Source organism: Gavia stellata, chromosome 23, assembly GCF_030936135.1.
Source record: "Gavia stellata isolate bGavSte3 chromosome 23, bGavSte3.hap2, whole genome shotgun sequence".
NCBI lineage: Eukaryota > Metazoa > Chordata > Aves > Gaviiformes > Gaviidae > Gavia > Gavia stellata.
In genome coordinates, this window is record NC_082616.1 from 1,370,323 (window position 1) to 1,389,900 (window position 19,578).

General features: G+C 40.3%; 1 protein-coding gene across 1 annotated transcript; it reads left to right on the plus strand.

The window, feature by feature from the left end:
- The first annotated feature begins 351 nt into the window (after nucleotides 1-351).
- MCM8 (minichromosome maintenance 8 homologous recombination repair factor) lies at nucleotides 352-16,730 on the plus strand. The gene is made up of 18 exons (XM_009813997.2): nucleotides 352-490; nucleotides 663-737; nucleotides 1,251-1,333; nucleotides 1,515-1,664; nucleotides 2,425-2,528; nucleotides 4,529-4,727; nucleotides 5,571-5,656; nucleotides 7,197-7,348; nucleotides 8,249-8,447; nucleotides 9,232-9,262; nucleotides 9,533-9,673; nucleotides 11,422-11,563; nucleotides 12,154-12,349; nucleotides 12,621-12,834; nucleotides 13,799-14,008; nucleotides 14,566-14,642; nucleotides 15,140-15,329; nucleotides 16,608-16,730. The coding sequence occupies exons 1-18, from the start codon at nucleotides 352-354 to the stop codon at nucleotides 16,698-16,700; spliced, it is 2,481 nt and encodes an 826-aa protein (XP_009812299.2). The 3' UTR covers nucleotides 16,701-16,730.
- The last annotated feature ends 2,848 nt before the right edge of the window (nucleotides 16,731-19,578 follow it).

Here is a 19,578-nt window from a genome sequence, read left to right on the forward strand (position 1 = left end):
GAGGGCCGGCGGCGCCTGCGCGCTGAAGCAGGGCAAGCTGAAGCGGAGGGCGAGTGGGCGGGGTGAGCCCCACACGGAAGAGAAAGAGCCGGCCAATGAGGCGCGGCGAGCCACGCCCCCTGCTCCATGGCGACGCCACATGCTCCCTCATGATTGGTTGCAGAGCCGGAAGTAAGGGATCGGCGCCAAAATAGAAGGCTGAGGGAAGGCAGGGGTTCCCTGTCTCCTCAGCAAAATCACCCTAATTTAATTTAACTAAACCGAATTTAAATTAAATATCTTCTGGTAAAAATTTCTCTCTTTTTAGCTCATTTTGCTGTCGCGTCCCCAAACTGACGCCTGCGGAGCGGGATGAGTAGGGACCTCAGAGGCAGGGGATGCGCCCGGGGAAGAGGCCTTCAGGGGTGGCGAGGCGGTTGGCGAGGCGGATGGCGAGGCGGGTGGCGAGGCAGAGGACAGAAGGTAGAGTGGAGAAGAATGCCTGAAACTGGTGAGTCAGCTCCTGTGCTTCTCCCCGTTTTCTGAAGCCATAATGCTTTATCGCTGAGGCAATCATACCTGTTTGCCTCCTGGTGGTCAAAAGAATCACTAATAATAAAACTTGCAAAGTTTTAGTAGCCACATTGTTTTACTCCCTGGTTTTTTGTTTGTTTGTTTTTTAGTAAGATCTCGACTAGTTCAATCAACGTTGGACCAGTTTATTCCCTATAAAGGCTGGAAACTTTATTTCTCTGAAGGTATTTTAGACCAAAATTATATGTAGCGAGTATTTTTTGTTCCATTTTCTCTAGAACTTTTTATAAGTAGAGGGGATAAGTTCAACAGAAAGCAACTGAAAGTTGTATTTGTTGTATAAGAACATGAATAAAATGGGGATTTAAGTCTTGTGGCACACTGTAATCTCTGTAGGCTCCAAACCTTGTAAAAGAATCTGGAATAGTGTAAAATACGATCTTTCTTAAACCTGTTCAATTAGCCACATAAAACCTGCAGTCTGTCAAAGACTGGAATTTACATACCTCTGCTGTACTTTTCTTGGCCCTATGTGTGTGTCCTGTGTCATCTTAGACAAAGTTCTGTTTTATATCAGGTCTTAGAACAGAACATTACTGTGATACTATGGAGATCTGTCACCTTCCTCAGTTTTGGAATGCAGAAAAATAATGGAAGAGATATTGCCTGTTTATGTTATTTTGTGAAATGGAATTAGTTATTTATGTCAATTACTAATGCAATGTGTTTCTAATTAGCTTATGCTGACAAGTCTCCTTTTGTCCAGAAGACTCAAGCCTTTGAAAAGTTTTTCATGCAACGCATTGAGCTTTATGATAAGGTAAAAGCAAATCAAAACACCCCCCCCTCACAACCTACTGTTGATGCAATAACATTACAGATTTTCTGTATTTTCTTCGTCAAAAATAATCTCGATCATAGATATGAAATGTTTATGACATGATTTGAATGTGTTGTGTTTATAATTTGAAGTGTATTTAATAACTTAAAATGTTTCACAGGATGAAATAGAAAGAAAAGGAAGTATCCTTGTGGATTATAAAGAACTGATACAAGACAGAGAATTAACTAAATCAATACCAAATATATCTACTGAATTAAGGGATATGCCTCAGAAAATACTGCACTGTATGGGTCTGGCAATTCATCAGGTAAATATGATGTTCTAATACATAGAAGCATAACCCCTACAAAGAGTCAGTGGAACTTAAAGGTAATTATGTTACAAACCCCAAATCTCTGTTTTTCTGTCTTACAGAAATTTACTGTTTATTCAAAACTCAAACTCTTCTATCTCTTCACCATTTCTGTATGGCCTACAAAATCATGTTTTAAAAATGCTTTAGTCTTGGTGCATTTTGCTTATTCATCATCAAAGCAGTTGACTAAAACTAAGTGTAGTTTTAACATTTATGTTACTCCCTATTGGGAGTTCTAACTCCTGGGTTTTTTTAAATACACTGTGAATTACCTGTGCTGTGTGTCCCACCTCATGCAGCAGAACCACGGCTCTGGTGGGTGAATGGTGAGCAGATTCAAGAATTCCTGCCTCTGTTGCATGTCTCTTAAAGTAGCAATTCACTGCTTGTTGACAGGCACATTCTCAGATGTTTGTGCTTCAGTCAAACAAAGCTCCACACATTGACCAGCATTAAAGACTACTGAATATGCTCTTTTTCTTTTTTTTTAATTAAAGAAACAAACATAACAAATAAGTTGATTTTAAATTCCATTTAAATTGAATCTTAAAACTGATCAGAAGCAGAAAAACACTGTCCAACGGGGGTCGCTGAACAGCAGAGGGCTCTTTAGATTTCAGCAGGGGGGGGTCTAATCGTACGGGATGGTAGTGAAACTTAATAGCAAATAGAATCCATACTACATTTGTGTCTGCCTTTCTGTTCTGTCTAGGTGCTAACAAAGGACCTTGAAAGGCATGCTGCAGAGCTGCAGGTGCAGGAAGGATTACCACTTGATGGAGAACCTATCATAAATGTGCCTCTCATTCATGCTAGGTAAGGGGTGTTGAGTCTTTGTTTTGTTTCCAGGAGGCTCTATTTGCATCTTGTCTAGTGGTTGTCAGCGTGCATGCATGGTGCTGAAGGCTTACTTATTTATTTTGTTGAGAGATTTGACCCTGTGAAGCTATTTCCAGAAAAACAGCATAGATTTTGCTTTTTTCTTCACCATGACAAAAGCTAAACTGTCATTGTGAAGACAAAGGTGAAATGAAACCTGCTTATAAGCTGAACAAACAGCTTATAACTAGAAAAGCTTGTAAATAGATAAGTAATTCATAAGGGGAACAACTATTCTGTGAAACATGTATTGATTAAAAACAGAGAAGTGTGTTTTAATTTCTGCTCTTTACTGGAGAAGTCGGGAAGGCATTATGATCTAGCCTTTTGTTAGCAAAAGGCTTGTCTTTGTAAGGAAGTTGGTTTGGAGGGTGTAGACCTAAACTACAACTGGTAATATTAATTATTCCTTGTATGGATGTTTTGACAGTGGTGTATGAGGGTGTGTTATTTCATACTAGCTTAAATCTATTAAAAGATTACTAGTAGAAAGTCTCAAGAATATGAATTCTAATTAGTTAAACTTTAATTTGAAATGAAGAAGCTGAGGTTACACTAATTCTGAACAAGCATGTACTTACAAGAATTATAATGACTGTTATTTTAAAAATATTATTTCCTTTGAGTTCTTAATGAAACAAGCCCTTTGCACAATTATTTTTTTTTTTAATTTGTCAGAAGTAATGGCATCTCAGACTTCAGGAGTCTGAGGGGGACTGGGAGTATAAACCCTATTTGAGTTTGTTTTGTTTTTTTTCTTTTTTTCCTGCTGCTGCTGGCTTGGTATGGGAAAGAGACATGTTTTGGCATGGCAGGTGGATTTAATTTGGGGGTTTGTCACACTACAATGTATTTTTAAGTTTTGCATTATTATAAAACTGCACTCTCTTAATTACACAGTAGAATGTGTTTAGGAAAAACCTGTGGCCAGAAAAGGTATATACAAGCTCTCAGATTCCAAGAGACAGTTATGGACCATTATCCTGTAGAGGAAAGTGTTCGATAAATCAACAAAATGTCATGGTTCTAAAATGTTTCTGCAGCATAGGCAGGGTTGAACCACGAGATGGTGGTGTTCAGGGCCCTAAGCGGAGGGAGCAGGGAGAACCCTGGATTTCAGGAGCCAGACTCTTCTCATTGGTGCCCAGTGACAGGACAAGAGACAGTGGGTACAAATTAAAACACTTCAAATTCCACGTGAGCACACGAAAATGCTATTTTACTTTGAGAGAGGTTGTGTAGTCTCCATCTGCAAACCTATTCAAAACTCATGTACAGCTGGACGTGTACTTAGGCAACCTGCTCTAGCTGACCCTGCTTGAGCAGCGGGGTTGGACTAGACAATCTCATGGGGTCCACTCCATGATAAATGGTTCTGTTTAAAGTTTGTTATTCTGAATTATTTGGCTAGGCATTCTTTGTTTTCCTTAACAAGGTGCAGTGTGTTGTAACTGATGACAGGTTCCTATGTCCCTGAAACATGAAAACTCACCCTTCCTTTTGGAGCATAGCCATAATAAATCTTTGATCCTTTTGTGTCACAAGTCTGAACTCTGGTCTTAATCTGAAATAATTCAAAGAGATGGTTATAGGTGACTATAAATTAATTTCTGTTGTATTGCTAGCCTCAGTTGTTTACAGGAGGGAGGTGTCAATATATAACGAAGTGTACAGCTGTTGAGGTATATACACTTGGGGAATATTAAATATTACGCTGCTTTCTAGAACAGGAATCAAAGACTATGCCATGGGTCCGCAGACAAAATATTTCCAATCATTGCTCTGGATTACTGTTAATAGTTGGTGCGTAAACCTCTTTTTTGTTGCTGTTGAGTGAGGGATGTCTTGGTTTTTTTCAGTTTGGTTGGGGTTTTTTTGTTTTGTTCTGCATTTAAGTATGGAAACTTTCAAAACATTAATGCTTAACTTTTGTGTAGGTTGTACAACTATGATCCGCTAACTCAGCTGAAAAATGTTCGGGCCAACTGCTATGGAAAATACATTGCCTTGCGTGGTACTGTTGTGCGTGTCAGTAACATTAAGCCTCTCTGCACTAAGCTAGCTTTTGTATGCGGCACGTGTGGAGATGTTCAGAGTGTTCCTCTACCTGATGGAAAGTATACCCTTCCAACTAAGGTAGGTTAAAACCATCTAACTTCATACTTATCTGTAGTGATTTGAAAAAAGGCAACACCAGTAGTATTTACCAAAAAAAAAAGTAAAATCTGATATTTAAAGCTAGGTTAAACAACTGACACATTAGAAAAAAAAATTAAACTTACCACGCAACACTGTATTACTGCATAACCTTCTTATTTGAGAAAATGGTGTCCTGCTGAAACAAAAGCAGTATGTAGAAACTCCCTCTAATCTAGAAAAAAAATCTTCTTCAGTTCCATTTCACCAGTCATGTTTAAAAAACCTCCTCTACCTCACTGGGGTGGTTTTCTGTGGTTAGATTCGGGGGGGGGGGAGGAGGCGGGGGGGGTGTTTGTGGGTTTTGTTTAGAACGTTCTGGTTTAATTTCATTTAGGACAGTGCCCAGTCATTTTATATTACCTGATCTGCTCAGGTGAAAAAAATCATCTCTGGAACATCTACAAGTATTAAAAAAAAAAACAAAAAAAAACCCCACAAACAAAAAAAACCCCAAAACAAAAGAAACCCCCCCCAAAAAAAACCCTACCACCTCCCCTCTCCCCTCCAGCACCCAACCCCTCAAGCCAGTTCACCAAGGGTATTGTGTAATTCAGCTGTACTTGCTCTAACAGCTATGAGTCAGGGTTCAGGTGTCTGTGCTTGATAGCTCTTCATCAATTATGTATGTGCTAATTTGTAGCCCTAATTTAACAAGCTTTTTCCTGAAATGGTGTTAATGAATCGCATTTGTTTGATTTTAAAAAAAGAAAGCAAAGCAGGCGATTTCAAATTAGGATGTTAAAAAAGGTTAAGAAATAATTAGAATTACTCTTGTTCCAGTGCCTTGTTCCTGAGTGCCGTGGTCGGTCCTTCACAGCTGACAGAAGCTCTCCTTTAACCACTACAGTGGACTGGCAGTCCATTAAGTAAGCACATCTTCCCTTCTGTACAAAAATGTAATGCAGCAGGGTAGTCAAAAAGTGACAAGATGGCTCATTCCATGCTACGCTGTGTAATTTTAACAATCTTATTCTTCTGCGGCAAGCACTCCTCAAAATTTGTATTACAAAGCAGTTGTTTCAGCTGAGCACTAGTATACTTTGTATATTAAGCCTACTCAATATAATAGCTTCTTGGAAATTCCTTCTACCGTGACTGAGTTCTTTGGGAAATCTTCAGTTTGTGCTCTTTGCAGCTTTTCTCAGTCATTTATGGTTGCATCTATTATTTAATGATTCCTTTTAATGAGCTGTAAGTCAGCTAGAAAAGCCCTATTAAATTACATTGATCAGCTGTGACAGTGGACTTGAATGAACTGAAAGTAAATTTGAGGGTTAAAAATCTTACTTTGAAGTGATATTGATTGTGTCCCCCAGTCCTTAAGGTCCACTTTCAGTAGAAGGAAATAGCGCTGCGCCTGCCCATTCATCTACTTTCTATGTCTAATCAGCAAGTAGATATGCCTAAAATTTGTGACACCTTTGCTATGGGGGAACAAGTCACTGTTTCTACAGAAACTAATGATGTTAAAGTGTAGGGAGGTGCACAGTGGATCTGGTTTTCATCGCTTCCATCCTACTATGCGCTATCAGCACTATGACCATCCTACTATTGCCCCATAATAATATGTTCAGAAGAGTTCGATGTGTTGTTTCTTGTCCATCCTATTAGCTTACTGCAGTAAGGGTGTCAGCTTGGAAAAAACAGGACTCTGCTTACTTTCTCCCACTTCTTACATTCGGATTCTGTAAATTCATGTGCTCTGTGTCGGAAATCTTATTGTGCCAAATGACATCTAAGTATGTTTTTCTTTTTTAACGTTCTGTAATAAAAGTAACTTAAAAATTCATTAAAAAACTAGTGCTGACGTTGTCAGCAGCTCTAGAGGGTGCTGTTTATCCCAGCTTTGTAAAAGCTTGAGTCTGTGCTTCAAGGAAAACTATCACGGCTCTAAGCGCAGAGCCAAAACTGGAACCTTTTAAAGAACTTGTTAGTTGCTAGCCTTTTACAACTGTACAAAGCATGAGCTGCTGTTCTTGTTATGGTCTGAGGAATTTCTTGGGCTTTGCTAGGGTTAAAATGCCAGTTAAGCATTCATCGGGGCTATAACGCTTGACCTCTTAATTTTTGTCTGTAAGGTCCATCTTATTTCATGTACTGTAATTATTTTTACATGAACATGCTCATCAGTGCTAGAAGATCTGAATTTCAACGATTGATTATTATTTGTGGAGTTCAGTTATTGACTTTCTGGGTTTTATGCATAGTATATACCCATTTATTAAAGTCTGAACTGAAAAAGTCTGGTTCTCCAAATTCAGCACTGCTGTTTCTAGTGTTTATCAAGGCATTTCTGCTGTCTCCCTTCTCAATTTGGAAAGGATTGTTGGAAGCTGCGGATCTTGTATGCCATAATTGAATTGGAAATGTTATGCATGGAGTATATGCTCACCTCGTGTTTTGCAGGGTGCAGGAGCTCATGTCAGACGATCAGCGAGAAGCAGGCCGAATCCCTCGCACAATTGAATGTGAACTGGTTCAAGATCTTGTGGACAGCTGTGTCCCAGGAGATATGGTCACAATTACAGGGATAGTAAAGGTGTCGAGCACTGAGGAAGGTAAAATACATCATCTTGGAACACCTTTTTCCTAGGGTGGGGATTTTTCTGGTGATTACACAAGAACAACAACAGCTATCCCCCTTAATTTGAGCTCTCAAAGCTGTAAATGCATCAAGTGTATATTTCTTCAGAAGTTCCCAAAGTTTTGTAACAAGGAGTTATTCTGAAAAAGCCGGAAGCAGTGCTGTCCAAGAGGAGCGCTGTCTCTGATGTCCGCTGATAGAGAGAGGGTTTCGCAATCCGCTGGTCTATACACAACTATGGTCCTGAATCTGAAGTGCCACTTTGACATCTGACAGGAGAGCCTTCTCTGGACCACTAATGTAAGGGGGACATCCTTATTTCCTAAAGTCTCTCTGAAAGACTCTTCCCCCCCTCACAAAGTGAGGCTGTCATAGAATATATTGCAGAGAACTGCAGTACTCTTTTACTGTGAGACCACATTCTCTGCTCAGTAATCACTGGGGGATATAGAAAATTATTAATTATTAAGCTACATGTTTAATTCTTCTGCACTAAGGATTTTTTCCCTCTAAATATTGAGTGGAAACATTTTATATTCAACTTACATTTAACTAGAATAATGTAATAATTTAAAATTCCTGGAAAGCTTCATTTATTCTGGGAGAAAATTCTCTCTATATGCATGTACCCTTCTAATCCAGCAAAATATTTTATTGTATACCTGAATGGAGGGAACTTAAACAACAAATGTAACTAAAACTTACTTACTTTGCATCAATTTTTGAAAATGTAGATGTTCAACTACCTAAATATGAACATTTTGCACATGACTGTACTTAATATTTCTTAATTACCCTATGCCATTTGTAAATAACATCAGTACTTAATGATATAAAAAAATATTCCTTCATCCTTTCTCAATTTTTCTAACAGGAGCTTCTAAAAATAAGAATGACAAGTGTATGTTCTTGTTGTACATTGAGGCAAATTCTGTCAGCAACAGTAAAGGACAAAAACCAAAGAATTTTGATGATGAGACTTTTCAAAGATCGTTCATGGAGTTTTCACTTAAAGACCTCTACGCTGTTCAAGAAATTCAAGCTGAGGAAAATCTGTTCAGGCTCATCGTGAAGTAAGCTGTGTCAGACATAGACTAGGTCTAGGATTAGACTTCTGAATCGGCATGACCAATGTCAGACAAACGTGACAGCTAATCTTAAAGCTATGAAATGTCTAAGGCTTGTGCAATAGATACCACAGAGATTTAGCAAACTTTAGTGGGCTTGGGAGGAAGTGGAAGTATTGCAGTGGGGATGTTAGGACTCTGGGAGGGATTTAAGGATATGGGGAAGTTAAGAGTGTTTCAATTCAACACTGAGACAGAAAGCCATGAGTAAAAAAGGCAATTAATTTTGCTCCTCACTGAGCAAATCCAACTCATGACCACTATTTTGTTCTCCTCTCTGCTTTTCTACAGCAAAGAGGTGCAAGAACTGAGCAGAGGGTGTGAAAGACCCTCAGTTCAGACAGAGAAGTACTTTTCTAGCTGGGGTGTCCCTCGGGTCCTGCCATTCGAGTCCAAGAACAGGAAACTAGCACCTTTAAAAGGAGGGTGACAGGTAGTTACTTGATTAAGATGAGTGCAGAAACCACTGGGAAACTGGTTCTCCTCTGTGTTTGTGTGAACTTAGATGAAAGGCTTTTCTTATTTCAAGCATATCTGGTTATCTGAAGATTTCAAGAAATTTGATGCTTGCTGATTTAAACTGATTCTGTTAGAAATTCAGCAACAGCTAACCAGAAGTTTTATATGTTTATGGAGGTATTGTATGACAAGAGAGACAGAACAAGTGATTCTTTAATAGTAATACAAGATTTATATTCCCCTTATGTTAGAGTGTTCTTTTGTTTTTCAGCTCTCTCTGTCCTGCAATCTATGGCCATGAGGTAAGTAATTTAACAGCTCTGCTTGCAACTTTGGTTTGAAATGTTTATGCCACAGTAAACTCCTAAAGGATTTATAAAGCTTCTCTGGAATGGGGGGAAGGGGCAGGGGCTGTGTTTACAGGTGACTCTGACTCACAGTCACTTTCAGTGACAAGGAGGTGGCAGCTTTATACCCTAAAGTTTAACCATCCAGAAGGAAAGGGCTATTACAGCCAATTCTAGGGTATTGGCCACCACGATCAAGTACTTATTCATGCTGTGCCACTACAGATTGTAAAGGCAGGTTTGGCCCTGGCGTTGTTTGGAGGATGTCAGAAGTTTGTAGATGACAAGAACAGAATCCCGGTGCGAGGAGATCCACATGTTCTGGTTGTTGGAGATCCAGGATTAGGAAAAAGTCAAATGTTGCAAGTATGGGTTGATTTATTTCTATTGTCTAATTGTGGTTTTCTCTAATTTCTTGCTAACTTGACTTCTCATAAGCATGGTAGGATAACTGTGCTAAGACCAAAGGGTTGTTAGAGCCTAGCTGGAGCTACCTTTTCATGTAGGATGCCCCAAATATAGGATGGTACCCAAAGGGGTCCCCTGCTGTCCTGTGCTTCCAGGGAGCGTTGCAGAAGGGATTCAGCCTGTTAAAACACTTAGCAAAGCAGGTATACTTGGCCAAGCCTCTGAGCTTTCAAGCAGAGGCTTGCTGTCCTGCCTTTATGTAGTCCTTTTTTTTTTCACCAACCCTTTTGCCTGGTGAGGAGTTTCACTCTTTCCTATCTTCATTTAGCTGATCCATTGTCAAATAAAATAAGTACACTCTTGGAACTAATGCAACTTTAAATACCAGTTCACTCACCTTCTGTGAGGTTTAATCCCATTCTCTTACCCTATTTCTATGTTGCTAGCACAGATCTCGGCTTTTTGGGAAAGGGAGCTGCTGCTGCTTTTGGGTTTTAATCTTGGTGGGCATTTCTGCATGACTGTGACAAAATCAGTTAGTAATAGAATTTTTTTTGTCTTAAACTGAATGGTTTTAAAGTTCCATGTCTTTTCCCATGGTTACTGTGAAGTGAAAGACGGGCAGAGTTCACCTAGCATTACATATCTCCTTTAAAAAGTCTGAGTCTTTCTAATGCGGACATGTTACGTTAGGATCTGACTTGCAATAACTTAACCAAAGTGATGGATTCGTATAGAAGCATCTTGGCAAACAAGTTTTTAATTTATTTTTTCACTGAATGGGGACTCTCTAGCATACAGTAGATGATTTGGCTTTTCACATCGTTACTAAGTAATGAAATGCCATTCAGAAAAGCAAGTAATCTGTTCCTCATGTAAGACCCTGAGACAAGGCTCCTCTCAGTCATCACTGTCACAGAAAAAAGTCCCAAGGAGAAAACCAAAGCTGTGTAGGAGCCAGGTTTTTTTGGGTATTTTTGTTGTTTGTTTGGGGTTTTTTATTCACTAGTCAGTGCCTGCCACATATCTGGTACTGAATAAATATGCTTTGGGTGTCATCTTTTAAATAAAATAGAGGCACCAGTAACTATAGGCATTTACTGGGAAAATCCAGTTATGGTAACTGCATTCTAGGCAAATTTAACTGCAACGCATCTGTGTTTTGCCAGTCTATGTAAAATTTCTTCAAGCTTACCGTGCTTTGCTTTTCCAATTCATATTTCAAATTGTAAGCTGCTTTCTGGGTACTAGAGGCATGGACAAGACTAGGACTGTCCTTCATCCCCTAGTTGTGGGGAGGACTATGCATGTTTCCTTTGAAGCAGCTTGTGTTGGGCGCCTAGACAAAATGTTAGTCTAAATAGACCTTGGGGTCTGAAGATACAGAAACTTTATCTCCGCAATTCCATGGTGGAAAGCACGTTCTCAAGCGTTTCAATGTACTTGGAAATGTAAATGTTGTGCACAAAGTCCTAGTAGTTTTGGTAACACGTAGACGTGGCTGTGTGCAAGTATTGTGACCAAAGTTATTTCTAGTGTTTTGCAGAAGTATGTCTCTTGGGGTTGCAAGGAGTTATGACTTTACTGTTGGGCCACGTTAAATAAAAGGAAATAAATTTGGGGTTGCTTTGAATTGTTTCCCTAGAATAAGGCTTATGAAATCCTTCCCTTCTTGGGAAGGGAAAAAGTATTTCTTTGTCTTCTAGGCAGTGTGTAACGTTGCTCCTCGAGGTGTGTATGTTTGTGGTAATACTTCCACCAGCTCTGGCCTGACCGTTACGCTGTCTAGAGATGGTGCTTCTGGAGATTTTGCCTTGGAAGCTGGTGCTTTAGTGCTTGGAGATCAAGGTAATACTTGTAATGCTACAGGTTTTGTATGAACAAACATGGAGGGGGCGTGTGCTGCTGAGTCTAAGGTTATCTACAGTGCTTGTATAATTGTGGATTAAAAATGTAAATCTGAAGCATGATATTGGCTTTCCATGTCTTGGGAAGTGACTTCTCTGGAGGAGGTTCCTGCTTTCTTAAGGTTTAGGATGTGTATGGAACTGGAGTTCTGCAATTCACATACCAGCCTTACTTAATGTGTCAAAGAACTAGGTTTTCCTTGTTGAGAAATCGCTGACTTAATGGCAGCTGCTTTACTGTTTCTGAAAAATAGCTGGCTTATGAGATTTGTTGTCTATTTCTATTCTTAAGAAGTTTGTTTCATCATCTTAATGTGTAATCAAGACACTGCTTCCGCAAGCCAGGCCAACTTCATAGTGGCACTGTGAAATGAAAACAAACCTTGCTGGAATGGAGACTTGGTCCGATGTCTCCTGCAGTCCCTAGGACACTAGGTTGGACTTGCGGTGTAGCACTGGATTGTAGCATACGCTTGTCCATCAGTTAATGTGTTTTCTAATAAGTCTTTGTCCTGTGTTAATTGCTTCCAGGAATCTGTGGAATAGATGAATTTGATAAGATGGGAAACCAGCATCAGGCTCTGTTGGAAGCCATGGAACAGCAAAGCATCAGCCTTGCCAAGGCTGGCATTGTTTGCAGTTTGCCAGCTCGGACGTCTATCGTTGCTGCAGCGAATCCAGTTGGAGGACATTATAACAAAGCCAAAACAGTGTCTGAGAACTTAAAGTGAGCACTTTCTGAAATGCTGCTTATATAGCTCACATTCAGGAGTAGATGCTTCTGGCAGTCTTGTAGCTTGTATATAATTGCTTTCTAGTTTCCTGGAAAGAAACTTGAACACAAACTTACTGCAATAATTTTTTGTGGCTTTGGAGAGAGAAATTGTATATTCTGAATGAATGGGATAGGATTTTTTAAGTGTCTTTGAAGTGGAGGACAGTTGCTGTCATTTTTCCACTTCTTTGAGCACTGTGTGGTTTTCTTGTCTTTACTCTAGAATGGGGAGTGCTTTACTGTCGAGATTTGATTTAGTTTTCATTTTGCTGGACACCCCAAATGAAGATCACGATCACTTGCTGTCTGAGCACGTGATGGCAATCCGAGCTGGAAAGCAGGCAGCATGCAGCAGCGCTGTTGTGACTCGTACCAACACGCAGGATCGCTCTGTTCTCGAAGCCGTTTCAGATCGACCGCTGCTTGAAAGGCTAAAGGTAGGATTTGTCCTGTGACTGTTACTAAGCCCCTTCCTTTGGTGTTCCTTGCGTTGGGACCTGGCAACCCTGACCTGCTGGATGTCCTCAGCCTCCCACTCCCATTCTTGTCATGATAATTGGCTCTGAATTAAAGAGGAAGCATTTAAGGCCCCAGCCACCAGTTTCTGCCAATTGTCTGTTGTAGCTAACATTACCCACCCTGCTGGAGCTGCCCAAGATGTGTCTCAAGCCGTCTTCATCTCCACACAGACGATAATTTATTAGCTGAGCTGTTTTTTTGTTTTTGGGGTTTTTTTTTTGTTGCAGTAACGAGAAGACAGTTTGCATGAGATGCTCTAAAGCAAATTTGCTGTGTTAGATTTCAGTAAAGAGCTACAGAACTAGACTGGATATAACAATTTGATGTAACACAATGTGCTGTGAAGGATTGAACCCGAATAAAGCAGTGTGTAAACAAATCCTTGGGCATCTGCAACTCATGACGGAGTTGGGTATTATAGGAGGAGAAGCATATTTCTTATTAAACTTAAGTGATCAGTTTGAGGGCTGGTATCGTCAAATGCGAGGTCTCAGGAGAAATATCTCCTACTGGAGCTAAACCCCTGCACTTTGGAAATGGGATGTCAGCAGTGATGGTTTAATCTTCTGTGGAGATATAACAATTGGGAAATTGGATTTTCTCTTTTTTGAGAAAATTTTTGATATAGTTAAATCATATTTGGCACTTCTTATCATTGCAAATGAGAAGCTTCAGCTGCTTTTTCTGAAATGGCCAAGTGTGTTTAATTACATGTCTAAGCATAGTGTATGTATTTTTAAGTACACGGTTCATATATGAAGCACTAAAGCCCTTACAGTGAAGATTTCACCAGATAAAGCAAGAAGATGAAGATTTTATGTTAAAATTTGTACTGTATAGGTTCTGACATACAGAAATCTAAGCTCTTTGTAATTGGGTTAGATCTTACCAGGAGAAAACTTTGACGCCATTCCACACCAGCTGCTGAGGAAGTATGTTGGATATGCTCGGCAGTATGTTCACCCAAGTTTATCTCCAGAAGCTGCTCAGGTCCTCCAGGAATTCTACCTTGAGCTCCGGAAACAGAACCAAGGAGCAGACAGCACACCAATCACCACGAGGCAGCTAGAGTCACTGATTCGACTTACGGAGGTAAATTCAAGGTGTAATACTTAGGGGATTGAAAGCAAAGACATTATTCCTAAACTACTGCTGATATCCTGTAATTTTTACTTAAAGCTATGCTTTTTTCTGTCGTGTTTTTAAAAAAAAAAAAAGTGACAGTGCAAGAGACTTACAAATGCTTTAGAGCTGCTGACGCTTAAAGCCTCTTAAAGTGAAACACCCTTGAGGGGGTGGAAAGAGAATCTATCACATTCTCCCGAAAGGAGAAAAAGGAGGTGCAGGCAGGGGCAAGGTGTTGACTGCTACTGCTTTCCCTAACACTATGCCTTAATAGCCCTATTTGTGATCTGCTGCTTCCCAAGAATACGCTGCTAAAAAGCAAATAAACTCCAAGCTACGGCCTAATAATGCGAGTGTGAAGGAGGTGACATTGAAACACTATCAAAAAAAAAAAAAGAGGAATCTTCCTCTACATCCTCTGCTCCTGAGATTTGTGCTTGTTGTAGGGCGATTGTAGCCCTTTTCCACATCAGCTATAATATATCTTAAATACACCTTTGTGGGGCTTTTTGTTTTGTTTTAAGGCACGATCAAGGCTGGAATTAAGGGAGAAATCTACCAAGGAAGACGCTGAGGATGTAATAGAAATAATGAAATACAGGTAATACCCACTGCTTTAAAAATAAATCAAGCATTACGGTGCTAATCATTCAAAGACTTTTTTTAATACAGATGTGCAAACGCAGTGAAAAAATTACTTTATCAAGTTTAGGCCCATGATACCAATATTGAGATTTGTTACCCCTTCTTTGAAAACTGACAGTGGCCCTAAGCTGAATACGATCAGTTAGACCTTTGAGTTGTATCATCATAGCCGTTATGAATATCAGTGCACAGTAATTTAGACATGAGGCGCTGCCAAAAGTTTTTCCTCTTGCGTGGTTGCTCTCTGTTGTTGCAGTTGAACAATTTAAGTTCAAAAGTGATTTGGACAGATGCTTAGTCTAGGTTCCCTAGATAGTGACTTTCTTACTAGGGGATGGTTTCCTATGGGGCTCCTGAAAGCTTTCTCAAGCAGTTATGTTTCAGAAAGCAAATTAATGCACTCTTGCTTTTACCTCCTGTTGATCTCTTTTTTTTTTTTTAATATATTTTTAGCATGCTGGGAACCTACTCCGATGAGTTTGGAAAACTGGACTTTGAACGTTCACAGCATGGGTCTGGGATGAGCAATCGGTCACAAGCAAAAAGATTCGTTTCTGCCCTTAACAGTATTGCAGAGAGAACTTACAACAATCTCTTTGACTTGCAACAGCTTCGACAGATTGCGAAGGAGCTACAAGTACGAGTAAGTTTGGAAATCAAGCATTTCTTCAACAACAAACTGCAAGACCAGTCAAAATTATTTATTGCAAAATGGAAATTGGAAAAGGCACATCTGCTGTGCCTCTCTGCAATCAACAGAAATAAGTAGCGTTTGCTGCTTTCAGGCTGAATGCTCTTCCTGAATTGCCTTTTTTTGTAAGCTTTACTAATCTTTAGACTAGCTGTTTGACAGTAATAACTCCTTGCACTAGTTAAGGGCTGGTTCTACTTCTGAAGCTGGTCCTTAACAAGATTCTGCTTTGTTCTGTGAAAGGCAATTTTGGTTTCAGTATACTTTAGTTCCCCTGGCTCCCCAGGGGACACGCCTATTTTAATTCCCAAATTTAGACTGTTGTGGTGTCCACGTTCTATTTTAGCAGTGCAGTGACGTTTCTGCTTGGCCTTCTCTGGCCCAAATACGCCTTTTGGGTTTTCATTCCCGCTTCAAGCATCCTAATATTCTAACTTGGTAGGAAGGTCATGCAGGGCACAGGGCCACAAATGTGGTTTATCCTGTGACTGATTTGCATTCTGTGCTTGTTGTGGACTTCAGCCAGGCAAAAATATCAATAGCTAATTCTACCTTTTGCTTCATGATAAAAAGCTTCAAATGCCAATTTAAAACTTAAAGCTGGATTTCAGGTGAATGTAGTAATGAGTGAAAAGTGGTGACAATTAGTTTCTCTTTATGGAACTTATTATGGGCAATAATGGTGTTCTTTCTATTACCTGGTTAACCTGCTTTGGCCTGCTGGGGCAAGACAGCTTCAGTCTCCAAACTTGTTCAAATGTTGACTATACATAACCCTGTCTGACAGAACATGTGAGAAGAGAGCTGGCAATAACACGATCGTTCATTCAGCGACTAGTTACCTATAGCTGATTCAATTAATTCTAATTTTCCCTTTATATGCGGAATATTTTTTGCCCATTCAAAGTTCTATACCTGTAACAAATACTCGGAAGTCAGTGAGAGCTGTAGAAACCACTTTTCTTTGGTAGATACTTGTGTTTTGGAGCTTAGATTTATACACAGGTTACTCCGTATATTTTCTGCACGCCATAAAGCGTGTAAGTAAAGCACAAAAGGGTGCAACTGACTGTGTGCCACCTCCTAGTAGGTCAGCCATTTGCTGAGGAAACTAACCTATTCTTAGCTCACTTTATTTCACTAAGTTCTTTCAATCTGTTTATGTTGCTTTACATCAGATAGAATGTCATTCTTCCACTTTGATATTTGTCTCTCTCTTTTTTTCCCCAGGTATCCGATTTTGAAAGCTTTATTGGATCCCTAAATGATCAGGGTTATCTTTTGAAAAAAGGTTCAAGAATTTATCAGCTTCAGACTATGTGAAAAGACCCACTGTGATCAACTTTCTTGAGAGGTAACCGTTACATCTGGAACCGTTACATCTGAGGGGCCCGCAGCGATGAAGCACGCTGAACCGCAGCCTCCCGCGGCAGTCGATGCACTGCGGGCACTGTTGCTTCCTGAGGTGTGAGGTTCCCCTTCAGAAGCTCGCAGTGCCCACGGGCTTGCTTTAAGCTGCCACGGGACAAACTGATCTGCGGTACTGCTGCTTGGCTCATCCCATAGGTCTGCTAGCCCAAACCTGCTAGTCTTGCCCCTCTGTAACCTCATCATCCTTGAGGAGTGGAACGTGTCTTTTGTATCGACATTATCGCAGTCCCGTAACAGATATTTATTTCTAAAAGAGACGTTGGACCCACAAATTTACAACCAGAAATCTTCCGTGAGAATGATGCAAGCTGTGTTTTTAGCACTGTAGTTCATTTGAAGAATTTAAAGTATAGAAATATTTCCAAAAACTTTGGAATGTTCATGTTGAGACAACACAGTTCTGTAGCTGTAAGAAGTGATACCTTATTGAAACTGACTGAATTTTCTGCTTTGCAGCTCTGTATTTATTGGTCTTTGTAGCTGAGATTTTATTTGAAATGCAAGTCTGATTTAAGAAAATATCTTTATTACAACATCTAATTTGTAAAACAGGAATTGGATTTTATTCATGTCTTTCATTAAACTTTACATATGAGAAATCTGTGATTTTTATTTTTTTTTCCAAGAGTGTTAGACAGTAACAGTGAACTCTGTTAAGGGCCATTACAAGATACAGAACACGAACATGTTACATATGTTTCTGTGTAACTCTGTTCTTGTCACAGAAGAATGCGTCTTCTGCAAGAGTAAAGTGCTGAACGTTTCCTGGCTTTTATGAAACCAGAGTCATGGTCTAGTGCAATAAAATGGCCGAGGAGAAGCTTTCAGTGTAAGTATTAAAAAAAGACCCAAACAAAAAAACAAACCCAAAAAACAATTTAAAAAAGCAAGAATGCATTGCTGATACCTCTGCTATCCCCCTTTTATTTCTAAGGTAAGATGCGACACATAAATTGTAAGATAAGAAAATAAGCTTCATTATTTCTGCTTTTTTATTACGTGACATAAGGACCTGATCTACAACATGCTTCCACAGCAATTTTGTATGAAAATACAAGCTTTACAGATTTGAAAGAACATATTAAACTGCTCAATGCTGCCTTAGTGTGAATCTACTTCAATATACTTGAAATTGAAAACTAATTAGAAGGACAAGATGCTTAAGAGAAATTAAGAAATTATAGCTCTGTGTAGGAACTCTTAAGTGGCAAGCAGTCTGCTCTTTCTAAGTTTTGTTTGCTCGTTATGGTAACGGTGGTTAATGGCTTTTTTTTTTTTTTTAAAGTATGAACTGTCGGCCTGGGTGGGCATACGGTTGTTGTCACCGGTCCATGAGTGGCAGTACCATTTGGGCAGTGAGGGAGACACACCTTCTTGCAAACTGGGAGTTACTCCCCCATGAAGAGGCAACCTACTGTTACCAGCCAAGAGGAAGCAGGTGTTAGACATTGATTTTAACCTTTACCAACAGATTAGTGTAGAGTTTGGGAGGTTTTTTTGTTTTCCATGTATAAGAAATCTCAGACTTGCACAATATAACCAGGGCATGATGGGTAGAGGACAGACCTGGCATTTTGGGAGTGGGGTTCCACCTCCCTTCCCCTGCTCTGGAATTCTGGAGCCTGTGCTCAGAATCACAGAATGGGGAGCTGGAAGGGGACCTGCCCCCTGCTCAAGCAGGGCCCAGCTCCATCTCCAGGTGGGTTTTGAGTATCTCCACAGCTGGAGGCTCCATTCTGCACCCTGCAGAGGTGCTCTCCAGGTGATAGTTACCCCTCCCCAGGTGCAGGGCTTCACACTTCCCCTTGCTGAACTTTGTGAGGTTCCTGTCAGACCCATTCTCCTGCCTGGTGAGGTCCCTCCGAGAGGCAGCACAACCCTCTGGTGTATTTCCTCCTGCTTTTCTATCATCATGAGGAGCGGCTGAGGGAGCTGGGGGTGTTCAGTCTGGAGAAGAGGAGGCTGAGGGGAGACCTCATCGCTCTCTACAACTACCTGAAAGGGGGTTGTGGTGAGGTGGGTGTTGGTCTCTTCTCCCAAGTGATGAGTGACATGACGAGAGGAAATGGCCTCAAGTTGCACCAGGGGAGGTTCAGGCTGGATATTAGGAAAAATGTCTTTCCTGAGGGAGTGGTGAAGCATTGGAACAGGCTGCCCAGGGAGGTGGTGGAGTCACCATCACTGGAGGTATTTAAAAGATATATAGATGTGGCACTTATGGACATGGTTTAGCGGTGGACTTTGCAGGGTTAGGTTTACGGTTGGACTTGATCTTAAAGGTCTTTACCAACCTAAATGATTCTATGGTCTGTGAACTTGTTGATGGCGCAGCCTGCCCCAGCATCCAGCTCAGGTTCTTCTACTCCTGCTTTCACCCTCCCAGTTAAAAAAAATCAAAAAAATAAAGGAACTACCTCTAATTTGATGTGGTAAAGGAATTAATAAATTAACAAGGTCGTACACACTTTAGCTAATCTTTCTTGCTTCTTTCAAACACCTGTGGAAGAGGCAGAGTTAAATATCCTACATGCAATTGTTCAGTTGTTTTCTTTTTTTTCTTTAAAGCCTCCCTTTGTTTTGCCAGTTGACTGCTGTGTGTAATTAAAGCTGGTTGAACTGCTGGGGGCCAGACCTTAGTTGGGTGATGAACTGGTGCCAGAAAGATGGAAAATAACAATATCTCTTAGTGTTCGGGGCAGCGGGTAGGAGCGAGCCTCAGAGCAAATAAATGACTGCACCTGGAAAAGTAAACTCCTCTCCTTTCTCCTTG